The sequence below is a fragment of the Apiospora hydei genome (genome assembly GCF_038363865.1).
Source record: "Apiospora hydei strain CBS 114990 chromosome Unknown utg000007l_segment0_segment0, whole genome shotgun sequence".
In the NCBI taxonomy this organism is placed as follows: Eukaryota; Fungi; Ascomycota; class Sordariomycetes; order Amphisphaeriales; family Apiosporaceae; genus Apiospora; species Apiospora hydei.
In genome coordinates this window covers 2,357,340-2,378,263 of record NW_027117366.1, presented here as the reverse complement: position 1 = coordinate 2,378,263, position 20,924 = coordinate 2,357,340, and the positions used below count along the sequence as shown (strand labels likewise).

Below are 20,924 nucleotides of genomic sequence, written 5' to 3'. Positions count from 1 at the left end.
CATTCTGTTCACATCACATCACGACGAGAAAAGACTTCGCTTTTTAACTCAACCTAGACCAGCCTCGCGATCGGTTCCTGACTAATATATTGAGTTCCTCAGAATAAGCTTATCGTGATCGCGCTTGGTGGATAGATAGACCGAGCCGCTGGTGCATGAGGATCGCGAGCCGGGCCATGCAATATGGTGGGATGGCTGGCGCTGCAAGCGATGCTTTATATGACTGAGACGATGCTCGAATGTTGTTACTTTCTTCTGAGCGTCGCGGTATGCCTCGCTGGATCGGGGCAGGCGGCACACATACAAAGCAGGCATGGAATCGGTCCAGTGTGCGCATGTGCATGTGCATCATGGCGGCTCGGTAAATAGAAGGCGCCTACCGACACCCAATAGCGGGCGGCACGATGAAACACCCCGCGACGGCCACCCGGGGCTCACGGCGTATAGCCTTAAGCCTACATCCTATGTATGGTATATTTGACGTAATGCCTGGGACAGTTTGGCATACACTCGCGGGCCGCATCATGATCCCAAACGTCAAGCATGGAGGGTGATGTCTGGCTCGTGTGTAAATACCTGCCTACCAACTACCGAACCCTCTGTGTAAGTACATACCTAGGACCTTCTAGGCAAGATCATGGTTTGCTCATTACCATACCTTAGGCATGCGTATGCGGGCATGCGCGTCGGGTGTTAGCCGAGTGAATGGCCGTGAGTTATCTGAACAAGAGCTAGGTTCTTACCTACTCGACATAGATGTACTCAAGACAAAAGCTGTTCTGCGGCGAACATGATATTGATATAATAAACATTATGTGAATGTCATTAAATGATCTCTGATTTGTACCGGAGGTACGGCATAGTATGGCGAAAGGAACGCTTTCGCCATGAAGAGGATGCCGGTGTCCTGGGCAGTAATATATATCAGCCAGTGTCCATCACATGGCTATAGAGTGAGAATCCTCAAGTGGTAGGTATGCTGTAAGTATTGACACTACAAAAGGCTGCAGTGGAACGAGATGCTTCTGGTATAAGCCACTGCTAAGCTGATTCATTTTCAGGATCATGTCCTACAGCATAACCAACAGTGCTAACTTCAGAGCTCGTGGCTCAGGTGAATGTTAGCAAATGGGGTTGAGAAGCTGGGTGCGCAATCATACGGAAGCATCAAAACGAGTGGATGGTGATTACAGGCCCTAGATGTGGAAAGGGAGCCTCAGAAGAGTATCTCAAGTAATCGCCAGATAGGTTAAGAGTGATACGCAGGTGAATGGTTTATTTCCAGGGGCTTAGGCATGCTACTGTGCTATGGGATACGTCGGGCGCGGGTGCGTCGAGTGCACTTATAAGTAATAGAGCTCAACTCATGATAAGGTAGATACTACGTGGAGGCACTGAATAGTAGAATGCCAACAGACAGACCTGAAGACACTGCAGGCGGGGGGTATGTGATAGGGCGACCGTCAGTTGCTGCAGAGCCAAATTGACAGGCACTGGAGGAGTAGCTTGCATCAGCTTTTCAAGGCCAAATACTACCTGCTGTAGAGCTTCCGGTAAAAGCGTCAAAATGGCTTGAGATGAGTGTGCTGACAGCCAGTCTGAAGCCTGGGACTAAACTAGGCGAGAGAGGACGAGTGTGGGAGAACGGCCGGGCCTCGAACCTTGGGGGAGGGACAGCGTGTGGCACACGAGGCCCGCCAGCGCTCTCTCTCTCACCAGCTGGACAAAATCGAAATCAGCCTTTTCAGTTCCCCCTTCTGCAGGACAAGCCATAGCAGAGAGGTCTAGAGAGAGTCCTGCAAAGGAATAATTGTCAGGGCCCAGGCCAGATACGAAAGCCATTACGTGATGGGTCAGCTAGTGGACACGAGGGGGACAGGTTTTAGCAGGTAGGCAAGTAGGGAATCGCCGCTTTAAAAACCAAGCCCCTAAAGCTGGCAAATCAGCGCGACAGCACTGAGGATCTAGCCAGTAGTCTTCGTCGCATGGTGGTACTTAGATGGGGCCCTGCATAAAGCTGCGACGCGCTACCCACGACAGAATCCAGTAACTTCAGCGACGGGCTCGGGGCCTCTTTCAACGAGAACCTCCTAAACAGATGGCGGATTTCCAACCGCTACCGCAGCCTTCAATTGCCTCCGTCCTCCCGTGCAAAATCGGAAATCGGATGCGACAAGGCGAACAATGCGAAAGCAGGGTGAAAAGGACGATAGGACCTGCTACGGTAAGGGAAGTAAGGCAACATATAGATATCTGCTATTATTAAGTGACTTGCAGGTGTAAGAGCGCCAAGTACCTTCAGATGAGAAAAGTCGCGCCCCAGTCGTTGTGCGCGCCCGCTGTTTTAGCCAAAGGTTCTTGGGAGAGCCAAAATCAGCTGGCAGTGATTGATCTCGTACCTTAGGTAGGCATCAGTAGGACAGACACCCGACCCCCGGCATTATTTTGGTCTTGCCTCGTTTAGGTGTGCACTTTGGCACTCTACTCCGTACGATTATCCAACCCGCCCAAGGCGGCTAAGTACCAATTCTCGACACTCGAAATGCTGCAAATCGCATCGATTTCAAATTGCATCGGGCATGCCATGAGTATTTCATAACGATGGCTTAGGTAAACACGTTGTTACACACTGCAAACGTAGGACAAGAGATGTGGTTTTCCAAAAAGTCATGAAAGCTGGTGTCGCGCAAGCAAACAATCAGCAATCTCGCCAGCTATTCAGTACATCGAAGCCGTTTTGATATGCTGGAGGGGTCAATAGGGTGTCGTGTGCGAGTGCGAGTACAGACTCGGGCAGGTCAGCGTCGCAAGCAGCTCCAAATCAGTAACCGCCATTTTTACATGTAGGGTCGGTCGCCTTGGTCGGGTTTGTTAGTACGTCAAAGACGAAGACTCGAGCTGAGCCAAGGGGGAGTCGAGGACAGCATTAACCCAGGTGCCTACGTCGCAAATCACTTTCATCCCGATTCTGGAGGTAGCGTGTGCAGCAGGTAGGCTCGAGTGCATACTAAGTAGGCCGTGAGTGTGGGTGCCCAGTGTGCGTTGTGGGTGCTGCATGTGGGTGCAGGTGTGGGCATTGGGAGGGAAAATTTGTGCCAGGCCTCTTCAGATCACTTGGGCTTCTCCCGGTCGCAGTCTCGTCAGGTCATTTCTAGTGTTACTGATGGGTTGGGTGGCCCAGAAAGATCAATTGATGGAAGATGGGCGGGGACGCGAGCGAGCGAGCCTGGCTGCAAAAGCAGACCTCACTTGGGCTAAGAGTGGGCTGTGGGCAGTGCAGCATCGAGGCAGGTGGGAGCAGAAGCGGGAGCAGGAGGGCCGGGGAGCAAGGGAAGGGAAAAAAAACAGGTACAGCCCGTAGGTACCTATTGACAGACAGTAGGAACAGCAGGTCCAGTAATGTGGCAGGCACTGGTTTTTTTCAATCAACCGATGTTGGATCTGGTTGATGTCAATTGAAAGTGGGAGGGGTACATGGCCTAGTGTACCTCACTGATGGGAGTGATTCAGTTGACCCGGCCTTGGTCCCCTCGGTCACATAAAGCCCTGACCCCCCAACTTTCAGGTGAAAACCTGCCCCGAAACTTTTCCCACTTTCTCCCCTAAATTCTCTGCCCATAAGCAACTGGAAAACAGGCCCTATTCCTGCGAATTGAGCACCCCCAAAGCAACCTTACTGCACCCGCAAACCGACGCATTTCCTCAACCCGACAAACTCAACCACCACAATGGCCAGGCCCCGCAAGGACCAAACCAAGGCTGTACCGGCCACGCCGGCGGCACAGGTGCCTTTGGTGCCTCAGCAGCAGCAGCAGCAGCAACAGCAGCAGCCCGCGGCTCCTGCTAATGTCCCAACTCTGATGCCCCAGCCGCCTGTCGCAATGGCGCCGCCTATGGATGCTGGCTCCAACACCCTCACCATTAACCGTGCTGAGTACGAGAGAGTCCGTAACTCGGTGAGTCCCATCCCTTCTACTTGCTACCTGCTGCAATTCCTTCAAAGCCCATATCGCCCACGCCCACCCCGTCTACCACCCTTCTTCCACCGCCAATGCCAGCCATACACTCTTCACGTTGATTGCCATGCAACCCCTCCTTTCAACCACCGCACCCCGAGCATTGCATCCCACCTTGTGTGATGGCTTTGCCTATATGCTCGACTGCCGATGCACTTGTCTCTTTTCCGAGCAGGATCATCGAGGACGAAGCATTTGGTATCTTGATCAAGTCGCGCAAGGCACTCAAAGAAGTGCTTTCTTACAGGTGTGCGAGGCTCTGAAGAGTCGATGCAAGCCAGCGCGTTTTGTCCTGGATACGCGTACATGAAGTCGGACTTGTTTACATGCTGGACTACCCCGCACCACTGGCCACGCAAATGGAGGCCCGAGGAGCTATGACCCCACCTCCCACCGGGCCTCTACTGCTTGCCCAAGGCCCCTAACTGCACTGCCTCCAATTCTCACTGCACTCCAATGAAACGCCTGTAAAACGCTGCGAAGCAACCTCGCTAACATGCCTCAAGGTTCACGCTCGTCTCTCCACTATCCAGGAGCTCCTGAAGGACTTCGCTTCAGACTACCTCCGCCAGAGTAACATGCTCTTGGGCGAGCCTACGTCGCTGGATAACGTCCCAGCCCTGCAGACTCTTGCTCGTCTTGACCAAGCCGCTGTGGGCTTTGCGCCCCATGTTGGTGCCGAGACTGTCGTCCCTCCCGTTGAGGAGAAGAAGGAGCGCAAGAAGCGCCAGCATGACCCCAATGCTCCCAAGCGCCCCTTGACGCCATACTTCCTTTACATGCAGACTGCCCGTCCCATCATCGCCACAGATCTTGGAAATGAGGCCCCCAAGGGTGCTGTTCAGGATGAGGGCCAGCGTCGCTGGGCTTCCATGAACCCTGACGAGAAGATGGTGAGTTTGAAAATATCATTCGGTCAAAGTTCGTTGTGCTAACCTAGGATTCAGGCCTGGAACAATGCTTACCAGTTCAACCTGCGTCTCTACCACGCTCGTGTCGCCTCTTACAAGGCCGGAAACCTCGCGGCACGTGAGATGAGTGACCAGGACGCACTTGCGTATGCCGACGCAAATGCGATTCCCCAGCCCAACGTTGGTGGCACTGTCGACGAGCCCGCCGTCGCCAATGACCAGGACGCTATTGTAGAGCAGCTGCAGATGACTGCCCCTGTTGTAGCTCCGGCTGCCGCTGCCATTTCCGACGAAGTGGCCAAGACCCCCAAGCCTAAGGGCAGCACCCGCAAGCGAAAGAGCACCGCCGCGGACAGTGAGGACGTAGAGGCGTCGGCAGTTAAGACCGCGACACCCGCCAGTCCTGATAAGAAGCGGAAGCGAGCGTCCAAGGTAGCAGAACCTGCGACTGAGGAACCTAAGAAGTCCGCTCGCAAGAAGAAGAACGCTTAAGCGACCTCGCTTCGGCTTTCTTCAGTTGGCACTTTCACTGTTTTTCGAGGATACCCTTTTTCACAGCAACGTGAGCGGCTCCCGGGTATCGGTCTTCTATCATGAGATCACGACAGGTGGACCAAACGATGTTCACTGAGTTGCTTGGGGTTTCATTGCTTCACTTGTGATATGTTTGAGTATATGTGGTTTCGGCGGCTGCTCTCTAGTAGCCAAAAGGATTATAGGACCAGTTGATGATATAGCACTGGTTGGCGACGGTTACGTTTCAGGCGTTGGCGAGTCAAGGGTTTCAGGGAAGGCGTCATTGTATTTAGCTGTATGAACCAATGAGTAAAAAGATTCTTGCCCGTAAAGTGATATATTGAAACGTCTTGAGTGGAATTTGGCAATACAATAGTTAGTACATCTCGGTGAAGCTCAATTTCGAGGGTTCTGGGTAGTAGTCGAGGGCTTGTACAGCGTATCTGAATTACACTAGCATGCTCCATATCCACATCATCTGTACATTTATGCCGTGGCAAGACCCTTGATATAAACGTGTGCAGCATCATAATACCCATACGGTAGTAATTGCATACTTGCTTGGGTTGTCACTATGCTGCCTTACAGCTAAAAAAGAGCCGTGTGGGCAGGCATGAGTACCTGTTTTGTGTCAATTAGGTAGGCACATATAGGCAGCCCCCAGATAAAGAGATACGTTCTGATCGATCCAAAAGAGTGTTTATTGAACTAAAGCTGGAAACAGTTGCCTGATTATATACGTAGTAGATAAGTAAAAGGTGGCGTTGCAACGAGATAATCCATCGTCACCTGTTCGTACAGCCGGCGGCCGACCGCCTTTTCCTTCTTCCCTCTGCCTCGCCGTCGGGGGCTGGACTGAACTGCACAACGGCACCGTACCGCACCATAACCCCCATTTTCCGGGCTAGTACTTACATACACACATATATATGTATGCATCACCCGCTGCCTTGTACTACTCGGCTCTAGTACACGAACCACTGCTGCGTCAGCGGTAGCGTCTCGGCGGGCTCGGCGGTGCAGACGACGCCATCGGCCTCGACGGTGTACTTTTCCGGGTCGACGCGCATGGCGGGGCGGGCGTCGTTGAACTTCATGTCGCGCTTGCCGATGCGGCGGCAGTTGCGGACGGGCTCGACGCGGCTGCGCAGGCCGTAGTGGCCGACGGTGCCTGACTCGACGCTCGCCTGCGACACGAAAAGGATCTTGCTCCGGGGCACCAGGGGCGCGAACATGGGGCGCGCGATGATGGGCTGGACCGTCGGGATCGAGGCGTTGGGGTCGCCCTGAAGGTTAAGGAGAGGAAAAGTGTCAGTTTCGCTACTGGACGTCTTTCCCCGTGCCTCTCCGTTAGGGGAGGCGCTGGGAGTATGGGAAAGGAAGTCCGAAGAAAGGCCAACTAGATAGAGGATGAACTCACCATCTGAGCATAAGCAATCAAGCCGCTCTTTACGACCAGACTGGGCTTAGTCCCGAACCAAGCCGGGTCCCAGACGACGAGATCGGCCAGCTTGCCGACCTCGACGCTGCCGAGCAGGTGCCCCATGCCCTGGGCGACGGCGGGGTTGACGGTGTACTTGGAGACGTAGCGCTTGACGCGGAAGTTGTCGGCACCGGTCCCCGCGTCCTCGGGCAGGGTCCCGCGCTGGACCTTGTTCTTGTGGGCCGTGTTCCAGGTGCGGAGGACGACCTCGCCGCAGCGGCCCATGGCCTGGGAGTCGGAGGACATCATGCTGATGGCGCCCAGGTCGTGGAGCACGTCCTCGGCCGCGATGGTCTCGGCGCGGATGCGCGACTCGGCGAAGGCGATGTCCTCGGGGATGTTCTTGGACAGGTGGTGGCACACCATGAGCATGTCGAGGTGCTCGTCCAGGGTGTTGCGGGTGAAGGGCCGGGTCGGGTTGGTCGACGAGGGCAGCACGTTCTCGTGCTCGACGACGCTGATGATGTCGGGGCGTGCCCGCCGCCGGCGCCCTCGGTGTGGTACGTGTGGATCACACGGTTCTTGAAGGCGGCAATGGTCGACTCGACGAAGCCCGACTCGTTCAGGGTGTCGGTGTGGATCAGACATTGCACGTCGAGCTCATCGCATACCGTAAGGCATGAGTCGATAGCGGCTGGCGTGGAACCCCAGTCCTCGTGGAGTTTCAAGCCGCAAGCGCCTGCGATGATTTGTTCACGCAGAGCTTCAGGGGCGCTGTCGTTGCCCTTTCCGGTGATACCGATATTGACTGGAAGTTCGTCGCAGGCTTGAAGAATATCGCGCATATAGTTGGCACCAGGAGTGCAAGTCGTGGCGCTCGTTCCAGCGCTAGATTGCTATTTAGTCGATCTCCAACTCAGGCCAAAAGAAGAAAGGGGGGTTGAGGGCGCTTCCATACCTTGGTCCTGTTCCACCTCCAAGCATAGTGGTAATACCGGAAGCAATCGATTCGTACGCCTGCTGAGGGCAGATGAAATGGATGTGAGTATCCAGTCCACCTGCCGTAATGATCTTGCCCTCGCCAGCAATCACATCTGTGCAGCTTCCCACAATCATGTTCTCCGTCACGCCGTCCATTACGTCGGGGTTTCCGGCCTTACCAATGCCTACAATAATGCCGTCCTTGACACCGATATCTGCCTTATAGATACCACTGTGGTCAACGATCAACGCGTTCGTAACAACGAGATCCAGCGTCTCGGCATCGGACCGCCCCGTCGCCTGTCCCATGCCCTCGCGCAGGGTCTTGCCGCCGCCAAACTTGCACTCGTCGCCGTGCACCGCGAGGTCCCTCTCGACCTTGATCCACAGATCCGTGCTGCCGAGCTTGACGAGGTCGCCGGTGGTCGGGCCGAACATGGTCATGTAAGCGGAGCGGTCGAGGGTGCACGCCTCGATCTGCGCCGTCATGTCCCCGACGGGCTCCTCGGGCGCGTGCGCGAAGCCCGCCTGCTGCAGCTTGAGCACGATGTCGTCGGCGCGCGCCGGGTCGACCTGGCCCGCGGCGAGGTGGTTGCCGCCGCGGATGACGCGGTGGCCCCCGATCTCGACGAGGGTCACGGTCTTGGTGTCGCCGGGCTCGAAGCGGACGCTGGTGCCGGCCGCGATGTCGAGGCGGAACCCGTAGGCGCGCTTGCGGTCGAAGGCGAGCTGCGGGTTCGTCTCGACGAAGTGGTAGTGGCTGCCGACCTGGATGGGGCGGTCGCCCTTGCTGGTGACGCGGAGGCGGACGCGGCGGCGGCCCTGGTTCAGCGCAATGCGGCCCTTGACAGCAACGAGGGCGCCCGGCTGCTTGTCCGCGGCGTACTCGGCGGCGGCGGCGGCGGGGAACAGGTCCGCCGACGGGATGGGCAGGAAGGAGCCGTACAGGGCCTTGGCTAGGTCGCCGTTCTCGGTGGCGATGGGATTGTGCACCGTCACCAGGTACGTGCCCGTGGGGAAGGTGCCCTCGACCTGGATCTCATGCAGGGTCGACGGCACCGAGGGCTGGACGTGCCGGCGGCCCAGCATGGTGGACCCGATGGTCATCAGGTCCGCGACGGTGTGCTGGCCATCGCGGATGAGCTCCTGGAGGTTACTGGCTATAAGAGCCTAGGATACGAGTAAGCCATGGGGCTTTCACGATAACAGACAGTTACGAACCCATCTAATGGAATAAAAAAAGGGGGGGTTGAGTGTCTTACAGTAGCCTCGGAATGATTCAGTTTTACACCTCGAGCCAGGCGTTTTTGGGCGACAAAGCCCAGTTGTGAAATGACGAGCTTGTCAAGCTGTGGTTTGCCGTTACGGGCTCTGTGTTAGTTAACAGGTACGGAGCGGGTGTGTGGAACGATAGCAGAGCTGCCGCGACTTTATGGTGGTCGGCACTCGGAAAGTGGTGGGAAGCGGTAGTAGTCACACAGGACGTAGCAAGAAAACGAACCTCTTTAGGAATTAGATGCATTTTGGATTACCTCACAGCCCAACTTGGCATTGGATCGCGTGCTCGTATGCTCCGTTCTTGTTCATCAATTCGATACTTGGAATATCTATAGAAGGTAAAAGTCTAGATCCATTTCCCACTCCAGCCGGATCTTTCTACCGCAAGAACTCTGAGTCTATTCCCCTTCTGCTTTGCTGCTGCTGCTATCATTGAATTCAGACCGCGCCGGGTCCACAGGGGGGACGAGCTGATAGCGAGACACTGAAGCTAAGCTTAAACGACCATGGCATTTACCCCGCGCACTGCCTCACAAGCCATGCGCCATGCATGTACTGATAACGCAACGACGGCTCATAGGGCGCCCGGTAACGACTACCTAAATCCTCCTGCTAATGCATACCTTAGTTGCCGTGCCGTGGCATGATACGATACATCACGACGAAAGTCGACATCACCAACAAGCCTCGCCAAGCATGCATTCAAGTGCGTGCACCACGACTGAGAGTATCAATCTATTCACTCCGTGAGCCAACGCGATAGCAAAGTAGATACACGAGCAGAAATGTTCATCTTCAGTATTCACTCCGTCGCATCGGAGGCGAAGCTATCTCCTCTAAAACGTGCAAGCAATGCCAGTCCCAACCGCCAACGCCATTCATGGTATCATTATGTAGTCTTATACACCCGCAAACACAATTTCCGTAACTTCGTCGCAAGGCCACAGGAGTGAGTCACTTTGGCCGAATGCGCTTGCTTTACTCTTCCTCTATCTCTTCGTCCCAGGCGCGCCGTTCGGCCTTCATCAGATCCGCCATGACCGCAGGCTTGAAGACGGTGCTGTCAGGGTCCGTCGACCGAGGGACCTTGCCCAGCGCCTCATCGTCGAAGACCGTACCAATACTATCGATCCATCGACGGCGGCGCTCCATCAGCGTCTTCGTCACGTCGCCAATGCCGGGGCGCGCCATACCCGCCGCCGCGTTCGCCGCATGACTTCCGCCACCCGCACCACCGGGACGCTTCGCCTTCTTAGATTTGCCCATGGTGCGTGTCCGCTTAAGATATGCGCCTTGGACTTGCGAGTCGAGATCCTCCAGAATGGTCTGGTATTCCTGATGGGCCATGCGCTCCTTAACGAGGTCCGTCAGCCGAGCTTTGCGCGCTCCGTTGATCAGGATCTGCTCGCGGAGGCGCTCCTGCAAGAGACGCAGTCGCGCCGCGACTTCGTCATCGTAATGGCCATCGTATTCGCCATCGAATCCATCCTGTGGCAAGAATCCGATGTGTCTCAATTCCTGCTTGATGCGCTCATCAACCTGCATGTAGTCCAGCTTGGGGTGTGTCGCCTTCTTCCAGGCCTCGGTCGACGATTCTGGCATAGCAGATGCCGGAGGGATGCTCTTACTCTCCTCTCCATTCAATGCCCCGTTAACCTCGCCGTTAGGTTCCTCCTTGACCTCGGATTCACCATTGATTCCATTGACCATGGGCTTGTCTTCGCTGGCTTGGACTCGAGCCTCTGGGCGCATCGCTTGGAGCAGTCGAGAAAGGATGGGGCCGACAGAGAGCTTATCGGTCTCGGCCACCTCGTCATCCATGTTGTCGATATTGCCGCGCGGTTGATTAGGTGCCAACTTGTCCCTCGTCTGGGAGTTCGAGTCGATAGACATGGAATTGTCCTCCTCGGCCCAGATTTCCGAGTAGTGACGTTTGCCCCGCTTGGGCATGACAAAGGCTTGGACGCGGTCTCCGCGCTCTCGTAGGAAGGTGAGATCCTCTTCGGCAAATGGACGGAAGTAGGGCTCGATGTAGGTAGAGAAGGTGCTGAAGCTGATCTGGTTCGAGGGCTTGGCGCTACTAAAGTCCTTGTCCGGCGGATCGCCCGCAATCTGGTCACCCAGGTCCGTCTCTGGAAAGACGGCCACCGAGAAGATCTCCTTCTTTTCGTCGTCGCTCATTCCGGGCTTGACGTCGCGAATCTCGTAGACTGTGGGGTCGGGGAAGGTAGACGGGTCTTCGCCGAATGTTTGGGCCTGTGGTGCCTGGCGAGGTGGAGGCGCGCCTTCGTCCTCGGAGCTCTCATCCTCCTCCTCTTCCTTGCCTTCTTTCTTGGTCTTCTCGTCTACGTCCATGTCGCCGGTTTCCATCTTCTCGGCTGGCGGGGAAAGCGAGGAGCTGGCGGAATCGTTCTCCCTGGACAGCTTGCGGGGCTTGCCCTTTCCTGACGACTCGCGAAGAGGGGAGTTTCGCTCTGGAAATGGTTTGTTAAATCGGGTCTTCTGTAGTAATGCGCAAATTTAATGCAGCAAAGGAATACAGGAAGAGAGTGGTGGCTTTGGGGCAGCCAAAAAAGCATGTCAAAGTCCAGAGTGGATGAACAGGAAAAAGACGTAACCAGGCAATGGCCAAATGCAAAAACGGAAGCCATGTGCACCCTCTTCACAATCAAAACACCAGACCAGATACATACCTGTATTCGTCTCCCGCGGCGCCAGGCTATCGTTTGCCTTTCTCTTCTTTTTATTCGCCTTCTTGGCCGCATCCTCCTTGTGCGGCTTCTCATCATTGTTCGCCGCATCAGCGCTGTGTTGCTTGATGATGGGAGCAAGCAGACGCATGCCGCGGTCGAACAGTTGCCCTTGCTTCTCGGTCAGATCCGAGAGCTTTCCTAGCCTATTTATCATGCCATCGAGGCTTTTAGAGTCGGGGATTACGGCATTGGATGCATCGGAGCCGGTGAAGCTCTCGACGGTGAGGTCGGCAATGTACTCTAGTCGCAGCTCTACAAACTCGGTGTCGATGTACTCGACGGGCGGGATGCCGGCGCTGGCGGCGCCAGGGGGTGGACCAGCACTCGGGGTGGTATTGCGACTTCGTTGCCGGGCTATTCCAGACGCCTTCTTCCCAGTCCCCTTTTGACTGGGAGCGGGAGGCATTTTCAGCTATCGCAACTAAGGCAGCGAGCGGCAGGTACTATGTAAATCGATGCCCTGGTGGTGAAGGAGATGTCATGGAGGATGAGCCTGGAATGTCGTCAGCGCGCGCCGCCAATCGTATCCCATCCATGCAATGCGGCTTGCTTGCGCGTTGCACCACACAAGCGACAGGGGATCGCTATCGGGTGCTTGCGGATTAACTGTCCCTCCGGGCGTGCAGGCAGATGCACTGTGCAGGGTATGCTATGTGCATAGCGCCATTGGATACGACATCCCTGCCAGCCCGCCTGCTGCTAGTTGGGGTAAACTCGAAGGCCCACCTCGCTCCGGCATAACATACCTTGTGTGTGTGAGACGCATCCAGTGTTGTTGGTTGAGTGAGGTAGACGACTTGAACGGGATCGAATTGTTGGTGAGATCCAAGATCGCCATGTAACGATACTATGCAAGTATTCACGATGTGCGAGTAACGATAAGAACGAATTGGTACTTGGGTAGGCACATGCAGAGATTATTGTGTCGTATGATGATCGTTCTGAATGCTCTCATATTCACAGAGACTATTGTTCTTATCCATCTGATGCAAGACTCGTGTATTGATGGTAATTCTTCTGGAACGACAATGCAGAACAATAGGTGGACTACTGTTCAATACATGTAGCACTGACCTGGAGTAGAATGAAGCCTGTCTATCTGGATTTTCCTTCATTTGGCCAAGTCGCTACCTATGCTTTACATCACTGATCTAGAGGCACCTTGTACGGATCGAGAGGAAGCTATCGATCAGAGCGAAACAACCGTGGCAGATGCTCTTTCTGTTACCGTCTGAGACATGCGAAGTGAGCTGACTGGTGAACAATCACAATGGCGCTTTCAACCCACGATTTACCCGAGCAAGGAAAGCAGAATTTGATTTTGTTCATTGATTCTCTTCGTATTGGGGCTGAAAGCATCGAACGTTAGGTATTTATCGCATGCGTGTGGAGTATATTAGCTTCCCACCCGAGACCTCGAAGCTTCATCGTCCCAGTATGGTCGGTCTACTGGAGGGGCCAAATTCGTTGCGCGGCCCCCGACGCATTTGAGGGGTTGTTGAAGGCGATGAAGTCGTTCCATCCTGCCGTTAGGCGCGAAATCCTCCGGTTACCATTGTGGCGATCAACAAGCGAGACCGGATCCAGGGACAGGGAATGGTTTATGTCGTGTCGGAAGAGGACGGAGGTATCACCGGGAGACATTAGCGCTCAGCAGTTCCGAGATACAATACTCGCAAGTCTTTGCATGTAAGTCGAAGGCGTCGATGTTTGGGCGGTCGTCCAGCAAGCCTCACGCGTCGAGCCTCGTGTCCAGAGATGCTCTTCTTATTCGTACGATGTCTCTGGGGGCCCCCACATGCCTAACCGAGCAAGAGGGTCCTCAAGGTGCAGATGCACGCAATGGGACCTGTCGCCAATCAAGAACCGCCGTGTCTCAGTCTATAATCAGTCTAGGTATGTATGCACCAGGAACCAATCTCTGTCCAGTCGCATGTTGCAATATGCAGGTCGGCCGATGCCTGGCCACTCAATAGGCACTCCCAACTCGCTGGACAGACACGGTCTTCTTCTTCAATGGCGAGAACACGATAGACGGCCTTGCATGGTTATGTCGGCCTTGCATGGCAATGGGCAGGTATTTCCAATCAGACAGACGTGCAGCTCCTCTAACCTACCCACACTCTCACATGCGTTAGGCAGTGGGAGTCTAGGAATGGACAAATGAGGTCATGGTGGTCGGGGAGGAGGACCAGGTCAAGCAACAAGTCCCAGACCCTTCAGCCATGTGCTTCTATGATTGGCTGCGACCACCCCCAGTCAATAATCCCGCGTTCGTTGATCTTCGAGCTGAAGCACAAAGTCGAGGGCCTATCGAGGTGGGGCACTTGGATCTGGTGGGGTTGATGTCAAGTTCAGGGTCTTGTCTTGTCTTGGTGGGAAAGAAGTCGACTACCTATCTATCAGGCAGGTCGACTTTCGTCAAGCCAATCTTCCCATGTCGTAGAGGCGCTTGCCCCTCTTGTGAGCACGCGTACGACACGATGAGCATGCGACCAATTGGAGGGGTATCATTGGCCCCCGGCCGGTATGGAAGGGTGCCCAAGGTTATGTATATCTTCTTCTGGGTCTCGTGTCTGCCTTCCTCGGTCTCTCTCTCGTTTTCTTTTCTTTTCTGGTATACCATTCTACTTTTACCAGCTGTTGTCGTATTCAACACCGCGACCCAACATTTCCCTGCTCGTTGCCTTAACAGCAATGAGAGAGTACCATGGCTTTTCCTGGTGGTAACATGTTACCCATTGACCCTCAGACCAAACTCTACCTGGCTGGGCTAGCAGGTGTCTCCTTCCTGGGCATCTGCCTATCCTCCATCCTCACGAAGCCCAAGAAGCACGATGAGAACCCTGGTCTCGCCCGTGCCTTGTGGCTCTTCGTTTACGGCTGCTTCCTGAAGCCACACAGCGTTGGCGAGAAGGGCAACCAACAAGATGCCCTCGAGAGCTTCTACAAGACCCAGGCTGGTGCATATGATGTGACCAGAGGCGCCTTGTTGAAGGGACGAGAGGACATGCTGGCACTCGCCGCCGCCCAGCTCGTCTATCGAGCAAAACAGGACGGCGGTTCATCCGAGCACAAGAGAAGAATCTGGGTTGATGTAAGTCAGAGACACTGTGACCGTAAGCTATTCGCCCAAGCCCAGCTGACATGATCCATTATAGGTCGGTGGTGGCACCGGTTTCAACATCGAAGCGATGGCCAAGTTCGTCGACGTCCCCAACTTCTTCTCCAGCGTTTATCTTGTCGACTTCTCCCCCTCCCTCTGCGAAGTAGCCCGCAAGCGTTTCGCCCGATTGGGATGGGACAACGTAAAGGTGGTTTGTGATGATGCCAGGAAGTTCCGTCTCGAGGACCATGAGCCTAGCCTGGGAGGGCGTGCGCCCAAGTCCCCCGACATCAGCTACTTCTCCAAGCAGCGTCCTGAGCACGGTGGTGCGGACTTGATCACCATGTCCTACAGCCTGTCCATGATCGTAAGTGCAATTTATTGCTTGTCCTGTAAAACAAAACCCCGGTCTAATTCGTGCTACTAGCCCGACTACTACTCCGTCATCGACTCGCTCCCGTCTCTTCTGGCGCCTCAAGGTATAGTCGGTGTTGTTGACTTCTACGTGCAATCTTCAGTGGACGTTAGCTTCCGCAACTACACTGGCGGTGTAACCGACCGCCACGTGAACTTTATCCCCAGGACCTTCTGGCGTGCCTGGTTTGACATCGACCGTGTTGCTCTGGAGCCTGGTCGCCGAGACTTCCTCGAGTACCGTTTTGGTACGGTCTTGAACGTCAACAACCGGAATTCCGCATTGGGATATATCCCCTACTACATCTGGGTGGGCACGCACAAGCGCCCCATGTCGTCAAGCTTGCCGCACGAAATTGTGGAAAAGGTTGACGCCTTGGTGACCGAGTCTCCCTACCTGCATCCCAAGAACCACTCGAACGCTCTGTCCCGTGCAGTTGAAAGAGCTGCCCCGGAAATCCACTCCAAGGCCTTTGACGCTGCGGTCGTGAACCTGTCTGCCAACCTTCCCCTCCCGTCTTTCTTCTACCAAAACCACCACTGGCGCATCTACTACGATGACCAGCTGAAGAAGCACACCCAGTTCAACGATGAGTACATCTATGCCTTCACCTGGGAAGACACTCGCGTCGATGAGCGCATCCTGAACCTCAAGTCCGACGACGTTGTTCTGTGCATCTGCTCCGCCGGTGACAATGTTTTGTCGTATGCCCTCCAGAGCCCGGCCAGGATCCACGTCGTCGACCTGAACCCCACCCAGAACCACCTGCTGGAGCTGAAACTTGCCGCCTTCTCGTCTCTGGAGTATGAAGACTTCTGGAAGATCTTCGGCGAGGGCAAGCACCCCGAGTTCCGCTCTCTGCTCATCTCCAAGATGTCGCCTCACCTGTCGAGCCGCGCCTTCCAGTACTGGCTGAGCAACCACCACATCTTTACCAAGAGCAAGGGTGGCCTCTACGACACCGGCGGCTCCAAGTACGGCATCCGCATCTTCCGCTGGATCACCCGCGTCTTTGGCTGCCGGTCCGCCGTCAAGGCTCTGCTCGCGTCCAAGACGCTCAACGAGCAGCGCGAGATCTGGCGCAACAAGATCCGCCCGGCCCTGCTGTCTCGCCTCGTTTCGAGGTTCGTCGTGAGCCAAGAATCGTTCCTGTGGACCGCGCTCGGCGTGCCCAAGAATCAGCTGGCCGTCATCGAGGCGGACCACGCCGTCTCGGACGTCGTCACGGGCCCCAAACCCACGGCCAAGAACACGCGCTCCCACGCCATCTGGCACTTCATGGTCGATACCCTCGACCCCATGGTCGAGAGCACCCACATCCCCGGCGACAACCCGTACTACCTCGTCTGCCTCGACGGCAAGTTCTCCAAGAAGTGCCACCCGGACTACCTGTCCCCGCAGGCCCACGCCCGCCTCTCCCGCAAGGGCGCCTTCGACGGCCTCCGAATCCACACCGACGAGATCGACGAGGTCATCGCTCGCATCGCCCCGGGGACGCTGACCGTCGCCGTCGTCATGGACAGCATGGACTGGTTCGACCCGGAGACGGACGCCGCCGCGCGCCAGATCCGCAAGCTCAACCGCGCCCTCAAGATGGGTGGCCGCGTCATGCTGCGCTCGGCGGGGCTCAAGCCGTGGTACGTCGAGGTGTTTGAGGAGCACGGCTTCTCGGCCAAGTGCCATGGGTCTCGCAAGGGTGGCAAATGCATCGATCGTGTGAACATGTAAGTATCTTATCCCTCGTATTCCCTACCTTTACCCCCGAGATCGGCTTGGTGAGCAGAAGACTAACGACAACTTATTAGGTATGCATCCTGTTGGATCATGACGAAGGCGAGCAACTTGGCGCCTCCCACGCCAGGGCCGGATTCTTCGTTCGAGGCCACTGATATGGAGCCTTTGGAGATTTGAGTGAGTTGATAGAGATAAGGGGTACGTGTGTTTTTGGATATCCGGTGTAAGAAAGAGTCTGGAAACGAGCCAGCTCGCACCATTCGTTGACATGTTTGAGCGTGATGAATTTATGAGAAAAGGAAATAAGTAAAACGATCTAGTATAGATAGCCACGGCAGTGCCAGATGTGAGAATATAAAACCAGTCTCTAATATCAGTGCTTTTGTCGTCTTGGTGCCCATTATCTGTCATGGTGGTAAAATACGAAAACACATTCATAATGTGAAACAACAAACTAAGTGTCAGCTGTTTGCTCATACTCTACGTCCGGCTCAAAGATGAAGTTCACATAGACGACAAGGTATCCCAGGAGTTACGTGTAGTAGACGCGTGTGTAATCAAGAGAGAGTATCATTGTCCAGGAAGGGATTGATGTAGGTAATATTGATATCAGTTACTTTTATCCCCAGTCATGTATCATTGGCAATTCTCGTGTTTTCTATCTTGCCATCTCCAAAGACTGCGTGACCTATTGCTGCTGCTGCTACTGCTGCTGTCTTGTATATGTTCCAGGTTCGCCTCCTCCACCCGGCTTGCGTCGGCGTAGCTCTGTGTAGTGTTGGGAGTATCTGGTGTTGTCGGCATCATCAGCCCCCCTGAATGAATGGTTGTAGGGTCACCCTCGACCCCATTTCCGTATTGAATATCCATATTGAAATTATTGAAACCCGCTCCGCGGCCCTGCTGCAAGCTATGTGGTGAATCGGAACGGTGATGGTTATGGTTATGAAACCGTGGCAAGCCATTCCTTCCCTCGTCCCAAAGTACCACCGGCACGGTCGTTGCCGAAGCTGTTGTTCTTGTTTCCAGTGGCCGATACTGCTCCGTGCCGAAAGAGCCTACCTCGCTATTCCTCCAGCCCCGGTAGACCGAGCCCGGTTGTTGGACGACGGCGTTGCCGCCGCCGTCAGTAAAGTCGTGGCTCTCGCCCGATTGGACGCATTGGAGCCCTATGACTATGATCTCGGTTCGATCGGCGGGGCCCTCAGGCGTGCTATGCCGCCGTAACGAGGATTCAGATATTAGGCGTGATAGAGTTGGCCGCTGCGGCGTTGTCGTTGTCGTTGTCGTTGTCATTGTCGTCGTCGTCGCGGGATATTTGGGCCCCTGCGCCGACATGTGTTGATGTGCCTTTGGAGAGTCTGCAGCGAGCACATGTTTTTGTACCTCATGGTAGTCATCCTCGCCCACGACTGTCGCACTGAGAGGCTCGGTGGAGATGCTTCGCGCCGCTGTCTTTCCATTCTTGAGCGGCACTCCCGTGTAAAAACCAACTGTGGGAGAGTCGGCTCCGTACCACATGGGCCGCTGGTGCAAGGGGAGAGGAGGCGGTATCGCTTTGCCGTGTCGATTGAGAACGAGCAGTCCGGCCCGCTGGTAGCTGAAGTGCCTGGGGAAGTAGCGCGCAGCAAGGGGGCGGAGGGTCGGCAGGCAGGCACACGTCAGCCCTGAGCCGATCTCGCAAAGTGACCACATGGCTGCATCGACGTTATCGAAGGTCGTGTCAATGTACAGTCCAAGGAACCTGATTCGAATTATGCTTGCTGCCAATGTGCTATCTCAGTGCACGTTGATTAGCTGCGATGTCCAATCCTCCATCGAGGAGAGCAAGACAGGAATCGGCGGAGGGGGGCCGACTTACAAAAGACCCAAACAGAAGATAGCGGCCAAGGCCAACTTCTGCACCACAGGAAGCGTCATGCTGCAGGTCATTGGTATTGACAGGAGCAAGATGATTGCGTTCAGGGCGATGTTGCCTGCCGTATTCTGGTACCACTCGGGCAGGTATGGAACACACTTGACATGGCTGTTTTTCTCTTCTCCGTGGCTCGGGAAGGGCTTGCAGAAGAAAATGGCCGCGAACACCTGTGTCACTTCCCATGCGAAGACGACAACCGAAACGAACGCCACCACTTTTCTCCACCTGGGTGCTTTCATAGCCCGGTAGTACATGGCCAAGAAGCTGAGCTTCACGAACATGATCCCAGTATTGTAGAAGACGACAGAGAGGTAGAACGCCTGCGTCACCGAAAGACGGTAGCATTAGAAAGCCTGTTAGAAAGGCGCCAAATAGCAATCCACGAACCTTGAGATATTCCTGGATGCCTTGGGACTGTGTTATCGCTCCAATGTGGTGTCCCAGGCCGACGCGGGTCACTAAATGGAGTTTAGTATTAATCTACTCACCGTGCATACTCATGTGCTGGGAGACACTTACTGTAGGCAATCGTGATACCACAGGCGAAACCAAGGTTCTGGGCGAAGTTAGTCGCCGGGGGTTTCCACGATCACGCCTCAGGTCAGGGGCAATACTAACAAGCGTCACGAGCGATATCCAGTCATCATAACTGACTCTCCCAGTAAGCACGCGGCGCGTATAGAAACGCAAGGCCACGGCCACTGAGGGTATGAGGAGGAGGACGGTGACACCGACGATGACGGCGGCCGCTCTCGACTCCGTAGAAAAGAGCTCGGGGTTCTTCGCGGAGCTGATATCCATTGTAGGCTCTGTCAACGAATCACTGCATCGTGAAGTGCTGCTACCAAAGGGTGGAGATGCGAGGGGAGAGATCGGCAGGGCTGACAGTAGTATGTATACTAGATACTGCCGCCTATAGGCTCGCACGTGGCTACCGTATCTAGATGGCTCCGTATCATAGCCCGGGCCCGAAGTCTGAATGAATCATGGACATACATGATCCACCATAGTTCCTGTCGATCACCGTCCCATGCGGCCTCGCCACGCTGGATCAACCGGATACTGGGCTCCAAACGCACTGGGGGTTAAGCTGGACGGGATATGCCGTAGATTTTCATAAAGCCTGCCGCAGTCATCTGATATGGTGAATAGTATTCGTACTTGCGCTGTGCACCGTCCCGTGTGGCTGGTGGCGGTTTCGCCAAATAGAAGAGAGCGTGCGCTAAGTATGTCTGACAGGGCGGAAACAGCTAGCTATATCTTATTTCCGCCTGTCAGGAACTTGTTGCTGGACCCGACCATCGCTGGGCATGATAGAACGATTTGATTTCAGTGGGAAAACCATCGATGAGTCCGTCACTACTCGATGCCGAGATTCGTCTTCTTGGTCGTATATCTCTCCTTAGGTCATCCCAGCTTTAAAGGGATGGGAAAATTGCCTACTTGGAAACTTTCCCATAGTGAGGGACGGATTTGCCGTGCTTTAGCATCGTCGAGAACACGATAACCTTTGTTCTCCATTTTAGTGTATCATGCATGTGTTGGTGTTTGCTAGATGTCCGACATGCTCGGCACTTTCTCCATAGCACACAAGATAAGAAGAGGGACCTCTGGCAAAGAAAGCAGAGCGTTGGATATCGATATGATCCGAGGACTTCGCAGAATGGCGAGTAAGTGCTGTATGCGAAGAAGCGGTAGTGCTGCAGATGCTGTGCTTCGACTGGAAACGACGCACGTTGCGAAGTTCCGAATGTTTTCTCTCGAGGGGCTCAAAAGGTCGGTCAAAACAAATGCAGCTTCAGAATTCCAAATGAAAATTGGGCAAAGTTCAGAGAGTGGAAAAGTCGGAATGAGTTGAGGTTCGAAGCCTGCC

General features: G+C 54.9%; 4 protein-coding genes across 4 annotated transcripts; 1 reads left to right on the top strand and 3 right to left on the bottom strand.

The window, feature by feature from the left end:
- Positions 1 to 4,570: 4,570 nt before the first annotated feature.
- On the bottom strand, positions 4,571 to 9,369 carry PG997_009823 (urease; the record flags this gene model as incomplete). Its single annotated transcript, XM_066814138.1, has 8 exons — positions 4,571 to 4,895; positions 4,953 to 5,330; positions 6,422 to 6,729; positions 6,864 to 7,383; positions 7,431 to 7,754; positions 7,825 to 9,017; positions 9,110 to 9,196; positions 9,349 to 9,369. The coding sequence occupies 8 exons, from the start codon at positions 9,367 to 9,369 to the stop codon at positions 4,571 to 4,573; spliced, it is 3,156 nt and encodes a 1,051-aa protein (XP_066666100.1).
- A 734-nt stretch (positions 9,370 to 10,103) lies between these two features.
- On the bottom strand, positions 10,104 to 12,284 carry PG997_009822 (histone acetyltransferase subunit 3; the record flags this gene model as incomplete). Its single annotated transcript, XM_066814137.1, has 2 exons — positions 10,104 to 11,599; positions 11,819 to 12,284. 2 exons carry the CDS (start codon positions 12,282 to 12,284, stop codon positions 10,104 to 10,106), a joined length of 1,962 nt encoding a protein of 653 aa, XP_066666099.1.
- Positions 12,285 to 14,588: 2,304 nt separating this feature from the next.
- Positions 14,589 to 17,310, top strand: PG997_009821 (uncharacterized protein; the record flags this gene model as incomplete). Its single annotated transcript, XM_066814136.1, has 4 exons — positions 14,589 to 14,975; positions 15,040 to 15,351; positions 15,412 to 17,123; positions 17,205 to 17,310. The coding sequence occupies 4 exons, from the start codon at positions 14,589 to 14,591 to the stop codon at positions 17,308 to 17,310; spliced, it is 2,517 nt and encodes an 838-aa protein (XP_066666098.1).
- Positions 17,311 to 17,769: 459 nt separating this feature from the next.
- PG997_009820 (uncharacterized protein) lies at positions 17,770 to 19,852 on the bottom strand (the record flags this gene model as incomplete). The annotated part of the gene is made up of 5 exons (XM_066814135.1): positions 17,770 to 18,877; positions 18,995 to 19,371; positions 19,439 to 19,509; positions 19,571 to 19,607; positions 19,670 to 19,852. The coding sequence occupies 5 exons, from the start codon at positions 19,850 to 19,852 to the stop codon at positions 17,770 to 17,772; spliced, it is 1,776 nt and encodes a 591-aa protein (XP_066666097.1).
- Between the last annotated feature and the right edge of the window lie 1,072 nt (positions 19,853 to 20,924).